Source organism: Hydractinia symbiolongicarpus, chromosome 5 (genome assembly GCF_029227915.1).
Source record: "Hydractinia symbiolongicarpus strain clone_291-10 chromosome 5, HSymV2.1, whole genome shotgun sequence".
Classification (NCBI taxonomy): Eukaryota; Metazoa; Cnidaria; class Hydrozoa; order Anthoathecata; family Hydractiniidae; genus Hydractinia; species Hydractinia symbiolongicarpus.
In genome coordinates, this window is record NC_079879.1 from 5923615 (window position 1) to 5942620 (window position 19006).

A 19006-nucleotide genomic window follows, 5' to 3' on the forward strand; every position below is an offset into this window, starting at 1 on the left:
CTCTCTGTGTTATGTGTGTTTTTGCTTCAGTACAAGTGATTTTGCGGTTCTACGTTACAGTCTACACTTTGTGGAAATTACATCTGGTTACAAGTAGTCTAATCAAAAACCAGGCATTCATAAGCAATTTCCCATACAAGACATCGTTGGTAGAAAAAACCATTACAAAATTAAATAAAAAAAAATGTAAAAATAATTGTGGCTTTGTGATGCTTTGTTTGATACTTTCACACTGCAGTAAATTTTGTCCTATTGCTTGAATCATAGAAAAACACGCGTCCGTACAATACGATGTTTTTGCTGAACTAATTTAAAATTTATACAAGACCGTAAACGTGCACATATTCCGCACGTGGTTACAAACAACTTTGTACACAGTTTTCTAAATAATATTAAACACCTATGCAGTAGCACGTTAGATGATTATATCACAATGTTGGTATGGTAGAATATTTTCATATCTTTTTGTTTTAAAGCATCTTGAGTGTTAACTCTAATGTATGTTTTTAGTTTCAATAAATAAATCAATACGTCAATTCTTCCCCATGAAATGTACAAGAACACCACACCCAGGTTAGTGTACAGTTTATTGCTCTGTTAAAGAGTCATAATTAGATCCTGCACTGATTTGTGCTACGAAGGTGTTTATTTTAGGTATAATTGTTTTACACTAATATTGTTAAGACTCATGAATTTTTGTTTTCACCATCTGTAGTGGAGATTTTTGTTTTCACTATCAGTAGTGGAGACGCATCAGGAACTATCAGTGTCAGTGTAGAAGATGGTTCTATTAGCTTGGACTGTGACTTTGTTTTCTTTATTCTCGAATTTTACTCGTACACGTTTTAAACTATTTATCTAATTTTTAGGACTCCACTATCACAAGGAATCCTTTCTAAGACTACAAACGACACTTTGAGGTAATGCGCATGTCCGTATTTATATACTAGTGTAATCAATACTCGCATGTCACGTGACGAAATCACACACTTAATAAGATAAATATTGTTATTATAAAAACTAAGAAGAAATTAATGTTACAAATCTGATCTGTGTGCAGTTGTATGTAATATAATTTTTCATTTAGTGAAATTGACACAACGTTAACATCGAATGGTGAGTAGTTTCTTTCAAACTTATCTTGTATCCAAGAAAAATATGTATTCAAATAAGCTTATGCACCACTTTTTCGTGTTTAGGTCATGTGATATCCCAAGGCATTAAGTCACCTTTCCATAATGAAGACAACAAAGATACACCTAGACAGTATGATAGCTACTCACATTCTTTAGTGCACTGTGTGTTGATGGAAAAGGAGTTTTTGATGTTATTAGAAAAAATTAAGCCTGAAATTATTCCAAATTAGAGTGTGTGCATACCTTCTGCAAATCTCCTGTGGCCAACTAATACTTTAACTTGAAACATTATTTTGCTTTTTTAGGTCGCCATGTTTTTTTATTTCTTTTGTTCATATGTTGTTTTTAGCAGCATTGAAATTATATCTTATATCAATTCGTGTATCAGATACAATAATTTTACTTTTTCAGAATTACTCCAACAAAATCAAGACCAGCTAGTCGACCTAAATCTTTCACAGAACTTTCTCTTTCCGATGTCGAACACGAAAGTCGACACAACACTCCAAAACCCAGATTACCTCGTTTAACACAAGAAGTTGTGGTTGTCGAGACAAATCCAGATAATTTACATGAAAGCGGTGAAGTGGAAACAAGATCTTTTACTGCGCAATCACCAGCTAGAGTTGTATGTCATTCCCCAATACAGGAAAGAGATGGAACCGTTCCAAATAACGAATCAATTCGGACAAAACAATCCAAGAAATCATTATCATTTGATGAGAACAACATTAGTAACGTTAAAGGTAATAATTCTCTCATATTAATTATAAGGTGCGCCAAAACAAGCTACTCAATTTTTTTGAGGGGAATGCATTGTTTTAACAGTCAAAAAAATATTCATACATTTTATAATCTTGGTATTGTTAACATGTCTCCAGTTTCGCCTGTCTTATTCTCGAACTTGAACTGATTTTTATTTTGTTTTCAGATTTATCCACTGGAGCTGGCAAGAAAAAAAAGAAGAAGTTCGTACCTGTACAGTCTCGATATAAACAACAGTCAAGTAAAAAGGTGCTGCTTGCTACCATATGCTTGACAATTAAAGAAACATCTAAGGGGAAGAGCGGTCAGCTTTACTAAGATTAAAAATTGTTAAAATGTCATATTGATTTGTTTTCTCAAATTCCCTTGAGATATCAGATATTTATTAAAAACTAATCGGTGGCCCATGAAAAAATCTACGGTTTCGCCCGTTCTTTTTTACCGCATTTCGTGTGTATCGCTACTGCGATTACCATTTTGCATGACAAACAGATGTATACGGGTATTACGATATTGACTGGTCGTTGCCCGTGGAAAAATCCACGGGTTGCCCGTCCTTCATACTTACTCGTCGCAACAAAGTGGATAAAAGTATATCGCATTTGATATTCGTGTTTCCGTAACATCGTTTTCTAACTCAGCGGGTGGTCCGCGCAGAGACAGAAAGACATAATTCGGGTATTATTAAAGAGATATCAAATCAATAAAAAGTGTCTACTGTACCTTAGGCAGAAGATGTAAAGTCAAAGTCATTGGAGATTAGTGCTATAACACCTCATCCCAATGTACAGACTTCAGCAGGGGCGCAAAAGAAGTCAAGAGTAACGTCCACGCCCTTCTTGATGACGTCAATGTATGAAGGACAACATGCCGATGGCAGCATATTAGATCAGACTCGTTTTCAAACAAAAGAGCCTGCCATAAAGGAACCCATGTTAAAAAAGAAGTCAAAGAAAGATGGAAAAAGAAAAGGTAGGGTGAGGGCGCGAAAAAAAAAATTTTTGTAAACAAATATTTCTTTGGAAAGTCTAAGCGCTGCAAAAAAATTTTTTTTGTAAACAAATATTTCTCTGGAAACTTTAGCGATCCACCAATCTTAAAAAAAAATCAGGAAAAACTTCATAAATACAATAGGTGTTGCAAGTTTGGTTTTCTATATAGTTTTTTTCTGTGAATGTAGGTTGGATTAAATTGTGAATTTTTGGGTTTATAACTACACGTTCCTTTTAGAAACTGGGAAAGAATCAATCCGAGAAGTCAGGGTAAGAGTACTTGGGTTTGCTCATTTCTTCTTTTTGTAACCAGATTATATCTAACAATGAAATTTTGTAGCTTCAAAAATTTCATATAAAAAAGTGCAATAACATACTTTCTCTTCACAGCATAACGAAATTGATGGATTGACGTTGGACTTACAATACGCAAGACTTCTTCAAATGACTTATCTTCACATGAAGGTATGTGAAATGATGGTGTTTCATCAGTTTTAATGTACTAGATATACTATTCGTCTATAATATACTTGATACCAATGTCGGCTTATTGTGGTCCCACTGTATTTGGGCTGAGTGACCACTTTCCATGATGTAAATTCTCGTTGTAGGCAAAACAAACGTTTGATAAACAAGAAGAAAAAGCAAAGGTGACATTTATTTATTTACAATATTTATTTATTGTTAACTAAAACATTTAACTTGTTTGATGGTGTATAGTTATGTTATGTTGAGGATAGAGAAACCTTACGAGCGGTCTCCTATGACTGCACTCGTTGTTTTGTTGAACTGGATAATGATAAAACGTTTTTTTTTTCTTTGGTAATCGAAATTTGAGGACACGATAAACACGGTGGATGTTTTTCTTGGCTCTTACTTTATGTTTGTGTTTTAGGCAGAAATTTATGGACTATGGGGAATCAACCGTAAAATTGAGAAAGAAATTGAAGCGTTGACATCGGCGGTTAACACAATGAAGTTAGAAATGTCTATTGATCAACTACTCGACATGCAGGTAACTGTGCATCTCTTGTGTGCTGTTGAGTTCTTAATACTGTTTAAATAGAGCTTGGGCTGCTTGATGTGTCTGAATATTTAGATATGCGCATGCGCGTTATTTGCTATTTTGTTTATTTAAGATTGATACATGGCTGAAGTAGAACACTATATCAGCATGTGTTCTTTCGATAGAATGATTAAGATGTTGTTATATTTTATTTTTTACAGATGGAAAGGTCGAAACCATTAAGCAATAAATTATCAAAGATGATTTTAAAATCTTCTCGATTAGCAGAAGCATTGATGGACACGACTCATTATCTGCCCACGAACAATATCATTAAACCTGAGAACGAAGGTAAAATAAGTTTCATGTTTTTGCGTTAATTTTTAACAAGAGATTTACAGCCTATGGTGATTTTATGTTCTTAACCATTTGATTTGATTTGAAAGTGTCAGTCACGTGACCTTCCAAGCCTTTCAAAGCATTATGACCGTGATTTTTCCCACTTGTTTACTGGGGATTCATTTACTCTTAAGTTATTTACTATTTGGAATTTTTATTACCTCATGAGCGGAACTTTTGGGTTATGTGCCATAATGCGTTAAAAACCTACCACAAGAAATTCCAAATCATGCCCCAAATGATGACTGAGGGATAATTAATGTCAATGTAAGCTTATTTAAAAAAATTCACTCTTTGAACATTTGGTATATTCTTATAATGGCTTTTGCTTGGAAAATTTAAAACAAAAGTTTTGAATGTTATCGTTTTTTCCGTGAAATTTTCTTCACTTAAAGTATTTTAAACATAATTAGAAGACATAATAATCCACCCTTTATGTTTTTTGTGTCAATAGTCAGTTGTGTCAAAAATTTAAATCCTCAGTTCTTCTCTTGTAGAAAAAGTGTTGGACGCACTCGATGAAAGCAAAAGACTTTTGTCGGAAATTTATTCGCTTACTAGAAAGTATGAACCCAACGTAAGTGGAATATTACTTTGTTTGTGTTACTTTTTTAGCTTAGCTCAGTCCCCTCTTCCGAATAAGTAATATCTTTTTAGATCGAAAATTTGGCATCTACGTCCGAAGTTCTCATGAAAACTGTTAAAACAGAAGTCAGTGAACAAGCGAGGTGAGTGTTTTTCCTCTTTAGTTGTTGCAACATTAAAATTTCACAATATAGTAGCTATTTTTGATATAAAGATATCATGGATTGAAAGCTGCGATATTTCTGTTTGGTGAAGTCAAAGAGTGGTGAAGTGAAGTTTGAAACAGCAAAATGTTTCAACGCACGGCAGGAAATATTATGACTTCACAATGCGCAAAATTTTATATAGAGTGCGTCTCAACAGCATACCTGAAGAGAATTAATTTTCGTGAGAAATTTTCAGATTTTTTTTTCTTTTGCGACAACTAATATTTGCAAGGTACACCGTCCTAATATTTCGTGAGAGTTGATGCTTTTACTAATTTTTTAATGTTGTTTAGGACTTTTATATATGACATAAAACAAAAACTGTTGAAGTTAAAATTCACATACCAAGGAGAAAGAGAGGAAAAAATAAGTAAAAATTCGCGGGAATTAATTTTTGCGAAAACTTGCGAAGTTGATTTCGTTGTGTTAGCGAAACATGAAATAAACACCGTGTTTTATAATTTTAATTATAACATACCAAATTGAGAGTTCTCTGCCACTTTCGTGCTAAATACCAACCTCTTTAGTTTCCTAAGTACTATATACTGTAAGGTTTTCATCCAAACCGCAAGGGTGATTCGGTTTCGCTAGCTTTGATCAACATAAATAAAAACTGAGTCATAAGAAAAGCATTTTGTTTTTAGATGTTCGGAATTGTTGGCTGCTTGTACAACACGACTGAATCATGAACGTTCTCTACAAGTTCAGCTGCTGGAGAATACGTAACGTTAGTTGTGAGACTCACTTGTAAAACGGTTTGCGCGTTACTTGTCCTTCTTTTTATAAAGAAGTCCGGTACAAATTTATCGTCGTAGTATCAAAACGTGTGTGATGTCTGCTTATGGAGAGTGCAGAAAATCTGAGGAGGTTTCCTGGTCATAATACCGAAAATTTATCGTTGCTGACAAAATTTACACTAAGCATTCAATAAACATTGGAGAGAATTGCATGAACAAGCGATTTTTTTATCTTGACTGTTTTGTATAAATGCATATATTAGTTGTAAAAAATATACAGTTAAAAATTTTCAACTTATGAACAAACATAAAAAATAATGTATATAAAATCTCTTCAAAATATTTCGAGAGTCAGAGACGGAGGAAAAGTCACAAACACTGGGTAAAATTTAACTTGCGAACACAAAACTTTCACTCCCGTCTCCGAGCATGCGCCGTGATAATAATCAATATATTTTTTAGGCTATTAATTCATGGTCACACGAACTCAAAAAATATTGGGAACTAAGTGAATGTATGTGCTAGTAAATTGCTTGACCTTTCTAAAAGATCTATCGGTGTTTCTGAAGATATTTCTAAAACGTAAGCTTCATTTTAAAAATTGATTCGATGGACGATTTGTTCATTTGGAATGTGTTGTTTTTCTTCGGTTTTGTTTTTTCTGAGGAATTTGGTTTTCCGAATATTTACAAGTGTATATTTCCAGCTTTTCTTTTCGTATTATCTAAAAAAAAAATTACATGTAGATATCTATTAAAACAAAGGACAAAGAAGAACATTGGTTGTGTGAATTCCTCTTGATCTAAATACGTGAAGGAACTGGAACTGAATTTCATCTTATCAGCTTTCCAGCACAACAAAAATAAATAACCTGTCAAACCTGCATCTTCATTATATAAAAACGTAGAAAAATCATGTTATTTTTTAACTTTTTGAGTAGTAAATGTTTCAGTAGTGACTCCGTGGACATTGTGGTGGACATTTTCAGATAAAAACAAAATATATACCTTTTTGCTTAATGTTTAATAAGCATTAAACGAGTCCTTGTAGACCTTTAACCCATCACCAAGTGATCCATCTGGGGTGACGGAATGTTCCAAGATGGAAGCAGCATCTGAACCTCCGTTCACCATCATATGTGCTACTGTTTTTGGCCTGCTAGGAGGATTGCCAGGAACGTATCCTTCCCTAAAAATATTATAGCATTAGTTGTTCGAAAAAATCTTCACAATTGTTCATTTTTTATAAATTATTTATGTGGGCCCCGAATTATTACTAAAATTTTAGTCCAGGAGACCGCTAAAATGGCTCGACTTGGTGAATGTTCACCCTATTTTCCCATGCTTCTAGATCAAATACCCAATGCAAAGTTGTTATTGTGCTGCGAAAATACTTTTGATGTACTTTTGTTTATAATTACGCAACTAACCTGAAATATACATTAGTTACTTGCGCTGTTGGCCCCACCACTGCTTGCACCTAAAAAAATAAAGATGGCGTCTTTATTGATAATCTCCAGAGAAAGCTCTCAACGACGAATAAAATTTTAACAAGCTTTGTTAAGATAATAAAAATTTGCAATTTTTAAAACCATATGATGGAAACCGAGCATTTGCGTTTCCGTATTTCCATAAAAAAGTCAGATTTATCAAATTTAATTAATTCTGCGAATGTTTTTCCGCTGAAAGCACGCAGTGTAGTATATAGAACTTACAGCCGATCTGATGTTTCCTTCTAAGATTTGGAACATTGACGAAGAAGAATCTAATAACTCTGTATCCCAGTTTTGTAATAACTTGAACACGATCTCACCTGGAAAAGAAAATTTGGCGATTAATGAAACACACCTGTAAACGCTATTGGTAGAACGTACTTGCTGTGAATATCCAAAAGTTTTTTAAGCAAGTGAAAATAATCGTATTACCTGGTAGCGGAGCGTACACGACAGGTTGTCTGGGACCTTTCTGGAATGGTTGTGGACATGGATTACTACAAGCTGGTGATGGCATGCAACATCCTTGCGGATCAGGATACGGATTTGGTGCAGGGTCAGGATTTGGAAAAGCGTATGGGTTAGGATACGGATATGGGTAAGGCTCTGGTACAGGTATAGCTGATGTAAGCGCGAGTAGCACTGCTGCTAAGATCGAGTGAACGATCATTGTGCTTCTGAAAGAGAGAGAAACATCATTCCAACCTTAACATCGACCATTCAGACGTTATTTTATAACAACTCAAATGTGCAGCACGTATGCTGCGTTTACTGATTAGTAAGATGAATGGTCCGGCACATTTTCATGTCACGAGTTGATTACATTAGAACAGAATACTTATACATTCTTTTTCTTCCTTATACGGTTATTCTTAATTTCAATATTGTTTTTCAAACAACACCCTATTTTCGTAAAGTTGAGAAATTTTAGCTACCAAAATATGCAGAATAGCAAGAAATATGTAAACTGATAACACTTTCTGCATGCTACATGCAGAACAAAATTTAAGAGTTCTTCACCCTTTCCCACTCTATCGCCTACCAAGTAAAAGATATTAAAATTACTTACGGAAATATACACACGTCTGTACACAAAATAATTTTGTGAAAATCTTTGCTAATTTAATTTTCACGCCAAATTAGCAATTTTTTTAACTTCAATGCAAGCCTTGCATGTTGTGATAGAAACAGGTTCTTGCTGCGACTTTTTTACCGCTTCATTAAACACAGTGAATTGTTTGAATATACTAACCAATCATTAGCAATGAAAGTTTGTGCATAATTTATGAAGCAATTAGCTACAATTACTGCTCGTCAATTAACTTGTCAGAAAGCTTATATAACAATTTACAATGCCAAATCTTAATGAAGCTGTGAGATCAATTTTTTGCTTTTTAATTTTTCAAAAAGATGCAAAGACCAATCTCCTGTAGCTGTATGGTTGTTTAGCTTGATTCAAAAAGGTTTATTATTTCCATTGCGAGTTAAGCATTTATTCAAAGCGTTGAGCAGATACTACCAGTTTTGCAATGTGAAATTCTCTCGCCTTAAATTGTCAAATATGTCTTTTCTGTCTGTCATGTTTGTGGCGTTAAGTACTAACCGAAATGGATTTGTTATGCCATAAACAAAAAATGCAGCTAAACTTTTGTTTTCAAATAATTCATCGTAGTATTTTTTAGCAGGATCAACCAACAACTTCTGTCTAAAAGCTGTTTGTTTTGAGTTAAGACATTTCACAGAGGCTTTACAGGTCATTGGAAAGTACGGAAAGAAAAAGATCGTGGAAGAAAAAAATTGTCGAATTAATGTTCACAAATAGGCTTAACTTAAATTTTTAATTTTTAAACCAAAATACGCAACCTTAGCTAACTTCCAATCTCGTCCCCAGGGCCTTTTTTCTTTTTCTGACAAACTCAGACGGCAAGGAGAAATGCAGCACATCCAACAGAGGAAATGAGTGAACCCAAAGTAACCAATTGGAATAAAACTTAATGTACAAAGTTGTAGTTTAAATAGACCCCTTAACTTCAGTATATCACGGAAATACTGTATAGTTAATTATAAAGGACTTGCTGTTTCGAATCACCACCTCGCAAGAAAAGTAGGAAGTAGAGGGGAGGTAGAGCTGCTTCAACCCCCTGTTACCACCGGATCTGTTTAACCTGCTATTCGATTTATTTCGATTGCTGTTTCAGAAACATCAGATTTTTAAAACTTTTTTGCAACCCCTCCAATGCTTATTAGGACCCCCTCTCCCGCTTATTAATTTTTGAGAAAATTTATATCTATACCAAAATTTACGGTTATATTTTCGTTAGTATTGGTGGTGGAATAACTGGAGATATCCAAGTGAATGACATCGACTTGCATTCAAAATTAAAAGGACAGTGCAGAAAGCGCGAGCAACAGCTTATGGCTAACTAACAACGTAATGAATACATTTTTAATTTTATTTTTTCCTCCCCCTTCCCCCATTTGATTTAGACGCCTCCCCCCCCCCACCCCCCGCTTATTAAAATTCTGGTATTTTTCCGCTCTCCTCCCCCCCCTCAACTATTAAGACTCCCCCAAACCTGTTGAAATATTACACTCTGATGGTGTGCTGGAAAATGTTATTTTAATTGAACACTCCCGGAAAGGAAAGTCATGCATTCTCGAGAAAAAAGTATTTCCCAAGTTTCGCACCGGGTTGATCTTGTAGGAAATTAACTCTGCTTTTACGAGACCTATTCTAGATTGTGTACAAGTCACAAGATCTTAAGATATACCTTTTCCAAAATGGTAACCAAGACTACCCGTGATACGGGTTTGTTGAAATTTAAAACTGCATAGGATCATGTGTGGTTTTCTTTTACTAACATCCAATGTCCGCCCTTTTTCACATTGCATTGCAAATTAACGCTATTACAAAGCAAAAAAACGGTAAAGCAAATTTCTAACTAATATCCTGATCTGCTAGGATGGAGGGAAAATGCGCTACACTGAACTGCGTGAGATCACAATTTGTTATTTAAAAAAAATATTATTTCCACACTCTTTAAAGGAGAATTGGCATACTGGACTTTAGGGCACCCCAAGAATAGATAAATAATCACTGTTCCAGTCATTTGACAACGATTTGTAAAAAATGTATTTGTACAAGTAAAAATTACACAGTTCAAGGAGGCTTTTTTCTCTTTAAATTCTTCTTGCATAGTTTTTTCTATTAAGCACCCGGGTACTTATTAATTTTTCTCGAAAGTTTGCTTTTTAAACGGGGACGCACATAAAATTATTTAAAAAAATCCCAACATAAAATTGTCAGAGGTTACTTGAGAGTTAATTGTGAGAGGTTAATTGAGAGTTAATTGTGAGAGGTTACTTATTTGCACTATTTGCATCAATTTTATGTTTAAATTTTCTTAGCATTTTATACGGAAAAAGACAAAAGAGGAGGTGCTAAAAAGAGGAGCCAACTGGAGAAAATACGGTATTCAAAATTAACTCTGTAGTAATTAAGGTCTTTTAATGTCTAAAAATCGGGTAAGTGCTCTTAATAACCTAATTAAAGGTCAGGAAGGGAGGTAATAAATGGAGAGGATTATTTTTTTCCTTAATTTGATACGTTCTGGGGAGAAAGCAATAGCTGAATAGAATTCTTTCTAAGGAAATAAATTATTTATGTGTACTTGTGCTTCACAATTTTACTGATAGTCTAACAAAAAGGGAAAGGTGGATATTGTTAGGGGAGAGGGAGGAAAAGAGGTTGAATTAGAATAGATGGGAAAATTACCGTCATTTTGTATTGTCCGTCTCTCTATTAATTTGAATACTGAGAGGAAATATTTGTTGTTACGTGTTTACAGCTCTCATGCTTGAGGCTCCTCCACTTCGAACTGCATATCGAACACTGTCGACGGGTAATCAAACGGAACAGGTAAGTGTACCGGCACCTTTTCTAATCTTGGTGTTATGCACTTCTCCCCTCGTAATCGAGTTTTATCAAACATATCGAAATCAACGGGACCCGTGTTTTTAAAATCTGAACCAGCTACACCTAATAGCGGCCATGCATCCATAGCGTTATATATAAAACAAACCACGCTTCTGGGCAAAGTTGATGTATTTCTCGCTGAGCCGTGGATAATTCGTACGTGATGTAGAGTGACACTTCCTGCTGGCGCTTCCAGGTAAACTGAATCTTCTGTTTGAAAGTTCGTTTCAGTGATAGTTGATACAAATTTTCCATCGTGGAAATGTGATATGATAGGTCCTTTATGAGACTTGGGTATTACTTGTAAACAACCTAGATATTTGAGAGACCGTTTAACAAAATAAGGGTCACAGCAAGACATTACCAGACAAAATATCTTGACACACAAGTACTCAGGAAAACGGTTTCTCTATATATCACATTCGCCAAAGTTTTGCAAACTGGGGACTTCAACCTCGTCCCCGGGACTTGTTAGTCTTTTAATATTTAGAAGGAACCCGCAGGAACCTGTTCCTTTCTAATATAAAATACCTAACAAGTCGTTGGGAAGTAGTTGTAAGGATTTGAAATTTTAAGTTATTTAGCTAGAGAAGAAGGCAAAGTCAAAATGCTTTATCTGACAGTAGCGTGGACTGTTTTGTCACTTAGGATTTTGGTATACTGAATGTTAGCTTACATTTCAATTTTCGATTCACTCATGATGGTTATACTTACCATTTTCTCTGATGGAGTCATAAAGCAATACACTAGCTGTTAGTACACTGTCGTTTGTATGTGGAAAAAACGCCCAGTCTTGATGCCATCGAATGGCGCCTCCATGACCAGCTGGTTTTACATTCAGTTTATCCTGTGGCATGTAACGAAAGGACGGTCCGATCTAAAAGAATTTTTTTTTTAAATTTACCTTCTTATGATTACATGTATAAAAATTACGGTAAACGAGTCAAACCTAACCGGTACTAGAACCGTCACTTATGGACAGCGCCCGTGAAAACTTTGATTGTGGGTGCTTGCTTAAGGAGAGAGACTAATATTTTTTCTAAAAATAAATTATTCTTGTCACCTTAATACGCAGTTATGAGACAAAGAAATGTTTTTAATTATTCGACTTTTCCAACTATCAAAAACAAGAATCCTCCCTCTTGTCTTTGATTTTACACCGAAGTAGCGCTTTGAGGACATTATTTTGTGCGGACGCTAAATCAACCATTTTCGAAACAAAGACAACAGTATCAAGCATTTGCGGTGCCCTTAGAAAAGAAATTTACGCGGAATAATTTTCCAAGGAATTTGGCAGAAGTGCGCGATCACAAATTGAGGTCAGCGATGTTTTTCAATTATTTTAGATGTATTTGCCATTCTTTAGCATGAAAACTTGATTTGTTGTATGTGAATCTGCGAAATAAAGTTGCACTAAGGGGTCGTAATTTTCATTCAGAAAAATGGTTTCGAAACAACGAAAATAATAATTACCAAATCTTCTACAGCGTTGAGTAACTTAGGATGATTTAGCAGTTTTTTAAAAACAGGATGTTGTTCGGACGGAAACTTTATTCTTTCAACTTTTGGATGTTCACTGTTGTGATCATCTTGTAGTTCATATATCTCGTCAGACCTCGCCGTGCTTCTTGATCTAAAGTAAGATTTTTTTTGGTATAAAATTCTACACTAATGTACCCTAAGTAAGTCAGCTTGAATGATCTTAGAATTACAACTATTTATGTAACCTTTTATTCACCCTCGTCCCCAGTGTCTTTTGCCTGTTTGATATGAGAGAGATGTTTTCTCTCATATCTAAAAAGCAAAAAACCCTGGGGACAAGGGATCCTTCTATTTTGCAAAATTTGTGAACGTTTCTTAAATGTCGGATGTTCTTAGTTACCTAGTATCCTAGCATTAACAATCACCCGGCACATGAAGTCATTAATGACCAGTTAATATTTCAATTTAGACCTTGTTCAATGTCAAGAAAAGTTTAATGTAAAGTTAGTTTGTGGTCTATTTTTGATTGTTATTTTGGCGTAAAACATACAAGTATGTGACTGTTGAAGTTATTTAATTGTGGTAGCTATTTAAGTTCATTCACAATAAGACATTCACATAAATCCGGGACTTTCTCTTCTTCCCTGTTTCCAAGGAAAATGTGAATAAAAAAACGCAATGTTAGGGTGGAAATCGGTATTTTATTCAGACACCACAAATAAGAAAAAGCCATACCTATCTATTAGTTGTTCCAGCGCCTTCCTCGCTTCGGTGATTTCTTCCTTATTAAGCAAGGAGTTCGCAACCACGTAACCGTCATTATTGTACTGAAATAAATATCACACAATATGGTCGTGATCAATGAGTTACTTTCCTGGAATAGTACCCCTCAAAATAAAAAATTTGCAAGCACCTAGGACACTAAGTCGTTTAGGGTCGATTTTTTGGTCTTTTTAATTGTTGTGAAAATTCAAATTTTTGGATTATATCACGCAAAGTAGATTCAATCCGAACCAACGTGCTCATTGAAATAGAAATATCGCGCTAAATTACAATTGTCCAACTTAAATTGTCAAGCTCCGCAAATATAGAGATTGATTTTGCGTAATGACGTTTGAGTTTTAAATAGTATAATCTAATTTAAATTGGCATACTTATTACGTCGTAGTGAACAAAAGGAAAAAGATGTGTCATTTCGAAACTCACAACTACCAGGAAATTATCATTGTATTTGGAATACTATCTTTTTAATGAAAATTTCACTACTATGCCAACGAGATACCAGATCCCTGATTAAAAGAGAAATTTTGTTCCGTTATCGCGAGAATAACAAACATTTAACTGATTGATATTTCAAGGAATGCCAATTTCATGACTTTTATTGGCTATATGGTTTTTTAACTACTTAAATCATGAAATTGGGAAACATGTTATGAATTTGGGAATGCTCTTAACAGATTCTCAAGCAGAAGATAGAAACAAAGAATATGGAAAGCAAATGAAGCAGAAATCGGACGAGGTGTCACATTTGTTCTTTGCTGCAACAATTTTTGTTGAAAGAAAAAAAATCAATTTACTTTTTTAGGCAAATTTTGGTCAAAACGATCATTTTCCTATTTTTTTCAATCCCACCCTTTCATGACGTCATTGACATACGACATTGACATACAGAAGTGACATAAGCCCGTCTGAGGTTGATATTCATACAAAAAGTGTATAACTGCTCCACGCGTAAAGCTTTGCGATAAGGGCTTTAGAGAGTCATTTACAGCCATGTGATTTATCTCCCCAATCTCATTCAGAGTACGTCTGTTGCGTTGATAGATAATATTTCTACGTAAACTGATATTCTTTTGGGTTGTTGACAAAGGCTAATGTGCGAACCTTAACAAATATAAGTACATATTTAACTACAAATGTTATTATATATCTACATGCTTTTTTTATAAGAACCAATAAAGTCCAACCCGAGGAACTGCTGTTCTCATTTTATGAGCCTTTCTCAGTCCGATTTGTAATTCAACTTTATTGTATTCTTAATATCGAATTTTTTTCTCTAATTTCTCCAAAATAAGGAGTTTGTCTAAGCATTGGGTGTTTTTGTTTTTGTTTTGAAAGTGTGTATTACTAAAATATCAGAACTTTATGGACAATCGAGACAAAAGAAAAATGAACTTGGTTACCTGGTCCACTTGATTACTTGTTAAATATTTCAAACTTCTTCTTTGAGAAAGCGTAAATCTTCTTAGAAACAATTTAATCGAATGTCTCTGCATCTTGTTTCTTTAAAGCTTTGTAGCATGGGATCAACTTATCTGCGAAATGATTTTAATAAAAAAAACTGTAATATAATATCCATGAAAATAAACAGTCGCTTTGTTTGTATTGCAAGGTTCAAACAGAACTTTTTTTTGCCGTTCTTTAATTCCGACCCGGGCGTTTTAATCCGACTATAAAGGAGTTGAATATTTTGTTTATTATCTTTTGCGCGAATTTTGTCTAAAAAACGAGGCAGGTCCTTTACGGATAGATCCAAACGTTTTTGATCATCTTTTGACCTTTTAAAATATTTTTTTCACTCTGTTTTGGTAAACTTTGGGTCCTCTATATGTTGATAGAATTTTCTGCAAAATTATTTTTGTTGGCTGTGTTTTTTGTCACTTTTTCATTCAAAATTCTTGTTTCAAAATTTTGTGAAAAAGCGGCACATTTGCTGCAATAGAATAAAATGTTTTGATTGGCTAAAAAGCAGCTAATTGAACACTTTTATTCAATCACCTGCATAGTAAAAAATGAGTGTTAGGTTTAAGCAGCAAAATTTCGTCGCTTACCATTTCTTACTTGTGATAATTGGCCTAACGCACGATAATGAAAGTAAAATGTAAGGTAGCCTTTTAATTTAAGCACATGTGACCAAATATAAAAGAGAAGGCGTGTTAACGATTAACGACATGTGGTTATAAACAAGACCAGCCTCGTTCCCAGGGCAAATTTTCTCTTTTTTGATATCCGGCGCGAAGAAATGACACATCCTAGGCCAGGGTGGTTAAAATTAGCACGATTCGTGCTGATTTTTAATTTATTCAAAAATTTGATCATTTTGTTAAGAATTGCATGCGGACCGCATGTAGCTACGTTTTTAACTCAATATCTTTCTTTTTCATCTTTCTTTTTCATCATATTGCACTTTCGGTTTTCATGAAACGACTCCCTGGAAACTCATTTACAACTAAATGGCCACTACGGTCAAACCAATTGACTTTTTTCAATAATTTTATGTTTGTTGCTTTAAGAGATTAAAAGTCATAAAACATAGCATGTTGCATTTCATGCAGTCAGAGAAAATTGTTGTTTAATCTGTAATCGATTGTTATTTAATCTGTAACCGATTGTTATTTAGTCTGTAACCTATTAATTAAGACAATACAGACTAATTAGAAGGTAGTACAGATTAGTTAAGCGTATAACTATTTGGCTAATTAAATGGTATGAACTTCTTAATCCAGTCTTTTAACCTTTTCAACCGATTCAACACCATATGATTTTATTTTTTTGTTCATGTGTTCTGCCTCCTTTAGAAAGAATATTAGCTAAAGTAAAAAAGTAGGTCTGTTCTTGAGAAATAGGATTAGTTATGTATACTTGTATATACCTTGTGTTGTATTTGAGCTAGCTAGATAGCTGTTAAACATGTCTTCAAAGAAACCTTCATTGTGTTTTTTATTACACCCTGTGCACAAAAGCTAGCATAACTAGCTTTCTAGTCTAGTAGCTACCTCCTCAACTGCACTGCAAAAAAAAGAAGCTTACTTTAACAGTCTCTGAAAGTACAACTAAAAGATATTTATTTTTGTTTGCACGTAAAGCTATACTAACAATGCCAAATATTTTATTTTTCACAAAAATAAATTCAGTCCAGCAGAACATTAACATTGCAGCGTCCCTTTCGCACATAAATTTGGCCGCCATTATTGTTTTTCTGTTATTATTCAATTTTTTACGCATAAATTAATTTATCTTCATAACCGAAACTTGAGAAACGAATCAGATAGCAGAACTGACCAGTGTGACCCAGGGTCATTTCTTCTCGCCGTCCGAGATTCTCAAAAAGAGAAAAATGGGCCTGGGGACGAGGTTGAGTAATACAAAATAAAAATAGTCTTAAAATTTTTCCTTGTTTACCTACTTTTGCATGTCGTTAAATTGTCAAAAAAAAAATTTTTTTACTGGAATTTAACTTGTCTTCTACCCTACTACGCTTTTTCCAAGAACATCAAATTCAGTTTCTTTCAAACGAAAGCTTAGACGCGAACAATGTCGAAGCAAATGCCTATAAAATTAAAATCTACCCCATAGAAAACCCGATTTACAATCAACCGATGAGCACAAAGTTGGCGAGGTCGTATTTTACCTTCTTAAATAATTCAAAAACTTAATTATATCGAGGCCAATATAGTGAGGCCATTTGCGCTCAAAACAAGGTTTCCCGATATTGACCACGTGAGCAAAGAACAATAGAATTAACTAATCGAAAAGCGCGGTCAGTATTCAGACCCAGTGTAATTTTTCCCACCTTAACTATTGCGATTTCCTGGTCGTAATAAAAATGCTGGTTCTCCTGGCTACTGTTTTCTTCATCGCTTTTTAAAGACACATTTTTTTTATTGTACCAAAATTTAAAAAGTCAAAAATTATCAAATTTGCGATAACTTGACAACCAATTATTTTTCATCATAACTTTACGAAACTTAAACATAATAATGATTAATAAAGGATAAAATAATCAAAATTTTAAATTTGGGAGTACTCTTTGATCAAGTGATTTTGAGCATAATTCACTCCTGTATTCAAAAAATTAGTTTTTTAGTTTTGGAATGTAATCCTAGATTCCCGTGGTCTCTAACACTGAGAAGGAAAGTAATATTTATTAACGCTGGAGTTAGATTTTTTTTTTCGCCAAAAGAAATTTTTGGCCAAAGGAAATTATTACCTGAAAATCTAGTTGGATATTTATGTTGAACTTTCTTAAATAATGTAATAAATATATTTGGCGCTATTAAATTTTTAATCTTATACATGAAAATAAGGACTTGAAAAATGTTTAGCTGACATACATTAAGAATACCCAGTTCTTTAGCAATGATCTAGAATGGGAACATTTGTTTTGTTGTAAAATAATTTGTTTTTTCGATGTCTACACCCTCAATGAAATTTATCTAACTTAGAATATTTGTAATCTATTGACGAAATAATACAACACATGCGAAAATTTAATTTGGGTAAAGTAAAAAAAAAAACATAATTGATTTCCGTCGCCGCTATGTAGGGTGGAATCTTTAAAATCGCCTGATTGGATGAAGATGGATCATAGATAGAGACAGCACAGAGCCCGGACGCTGTTAAGTTTTTGTCCAGGATAAACGCTCGGAAAATTCCATTTTTCGCGAAAGCCAATGAAGATGCTTTAATTTAATCTCTGTCAATTAAATGACCAATTTGAACAGAGAATGTGGCCAGAACATTCCGTGTGCGGCCATGACTAAAAGTGCTTACATTTTGTTGGTCGCTCCTTGTGGGTCTCTTTGGTTTGGTCGTAGTAGCTTTGTTGATGTGGAGCTAAGCACTATTTTTTTAAATTCATGTAGTTCCTAAGGTAAGAATTATTTTATATATAGCTAAGTGAGAAAGGTGTGCTGGCTAGCTTGCTATCTCAATTTTTGGTGCTGACTTGGATCTCCTTTTGATTGGTGCTGACATACCCCTTTATGAAATTACTTAGGACGTGGATATTCTGCCGGTACCGGCAGAATAAGTAGGGGTGTTTATTCTGCCGGCAGTAACACCAACTACCGGCAGAATAAAGAGAGATAGTCTGCCGGCAGTAACTACCGGCAGAATAAAGGGGGCTATTAATTCTGCCGGCAGTAATCAACTACCGGCAGAATAAAGAGAAATATTAGTCTGCCGGCAGTAATAACGGAAATCACGATAAATACACCAAAAAGCTATTATTTTGCAAAAAGTAAATATAGTACATAATCGTGGCAAAAATACAAAAAAACTCAAAGCAAACAAAACTCCGGTTTTATTCCACGACATGACGGAGACAAAAAAAACGTGTAAAGTGTACCAAACACTACTAAAAACTGTACTATTAAAATTGCAGTATATAAAGATAAAGATCTCCATATACCAAACTTTCTGAATTTTTACAAAATGAAAGTTCTTGA

General features: G+C 34.2%; 3 protein-coding genes across 4 annotated transcripts; 1 reads left to right on the forward strand and 2 right to left on the reverse strand.

Annotated features, from left to right (window-relative positions):
* Positions 1-213: 213 nt before the first annotated feature.
* On the forward strand, positions 214-6155 carry LOC130644405 (uncharacterized). 2 transcript variants are annotated; one of them, XM_057449997.1, is made up of 15 exons: positions 214-573; positions 870-914; positions 1085-1116; positions 1200-1266; positions 1548-1882; positions 2068-2150; positions 2630-2873; positions 3132-3163; positions 3284-3358; positions 3505-3543; positions 3789-3908; positions 4121-4250; positions 4796-4875; positions 4956-5026; positions 5734-6155. In XM_057449997.1, exons 1-15 carry the CDS (start codon positions 551-553, stop codon positions 5813-5815), a joined length of 1458 nt encoding a protein of 485 aa, XP_057305980.1. In that variant the 5' UTR covers positions 214-550; the 3' UTR covers positions 5816-6155. The 2 variants fall into 2 exon arrangements, with proteins under 2 accessions (XP_057305980.1, XP_057305979.1); XM_057449996.1 differs by having other exon boundaries at positions 216-573; positions 870-920; positions 1088-1116.
* Positions 6156-6830: 675 nt separating this feature from the next.
* LOC130644413 (uncharacterized) lies at positions 6831-8506 on the reverse strand. Its single transcript, XM_057450008.1, has 5 exons — positions 8388-8506; positions 7751-7995; positions 7541-7638; positions 7256-7305; positions 6831-7014 (listed from the first exon to the last, which is right to left on the reverse strand). Exons 2-5 carry the CDS (start codon positions 7986-7988, stop codon positions 6849-6851), a joined length of 552 nt encoding a protein of 183 aa, XP_057305991.1. The 5' UTR covers positions 7989-7995; positions 8388-8506; the 3' UTR covers positions 6831-6848.
* Positions 8507-10039: 1533 nt separating this feature from the next.
* Positions 10040-15290, reverse strand: LOC130644410 (probable alpha-ketoglutarate-dependent hypophosphite dioxygenase). The gene is made up of 5 exons (XM_057450003.1): positions 14960-15290; positions 13512-13603; positions 12768-12927; positions 12009-12171; positions 10040-11606 (listed from the first exon to the last, which is right to left on the reverse strand). The coding sequence occupies exons 1-5, from the start codon at positions 15050-15052 to the stop codon at positions 11170-11172; spliced, it is 945 nt and encodes a 314-aa protein (XP_057305986.1). The 5' UTR covers positions 15053-15290; the 3' UTR covers positions 10040-11169.
* Positions 15291-19006: the final 3716 nt, after the last annotated feature.

Excerpts from the sequence above, each read along its gene's own strand:
- LOC130644405 (XM_057449996.1), top strand. The coding sequence starts at position 551 with ATGTACAAGAACACCACACCCAG. Across the intron at positions 2,874-3,131 it reads GAAAGATGGAAAAAGAAAAG|AAACTGGGAAAGAATCAATC; the intron begins GTAGGGTGAGGG and ends CGTTCCTTTTAG. Across the intron at positions 4,251-4,795 it reads CATTAAACCTGAGAACGAAG|AAAAAGTGTTGGACGCACTC; the intron begins GTAAAATAAGTT and ends CTTCTCTTGTAG.
- LOC130644413 (XM_057450008.1), bottom strand. The coding sequence starts at position 7,988 with ATGATCGTTCACTCGATCTTAGCAGCAGTGCTACTCGCGCTTACATCA. Across the intron at positions 7,639-7,750 it reads CGTGTACGCTCCGCTACCAG|GTGAGATCGTGTTCAAGTTA; the intron begins GTAATACGATTA and ends TTTCTTTTCCAG. Across the intron at positions 7,306-7,540 it reads AAGGAAACATCAGATCGGCT|GTGCAAGCAGTGGTGGGGCC; the intron begins GTAAGTTCTATA and ends TTATTTTTTTAG.
- LOC130644410 (XM_057450003.1), bottom strand. The coding sequence starts at position 15,052 with ATGCAGAGACATTCGATTAAATTGTTTCTAAGAAGATTTACGCTTTCT. Across the intron at positions 13,604-14,959 it reads CAAGTAATCAAGTGGACCAG|TACAATAATGACGGTTACGT; the intron begins GTAACCAAGTTC and ends TATTTATTTCAG. Across the intron at positions 12,172-12,767 it reads TCAACGCTGTAGAAGATTTG|ATCGGACCGTCCTTTCGTTA; the intron begins GTAATTATTATT and ends AAATTCTTTTAG.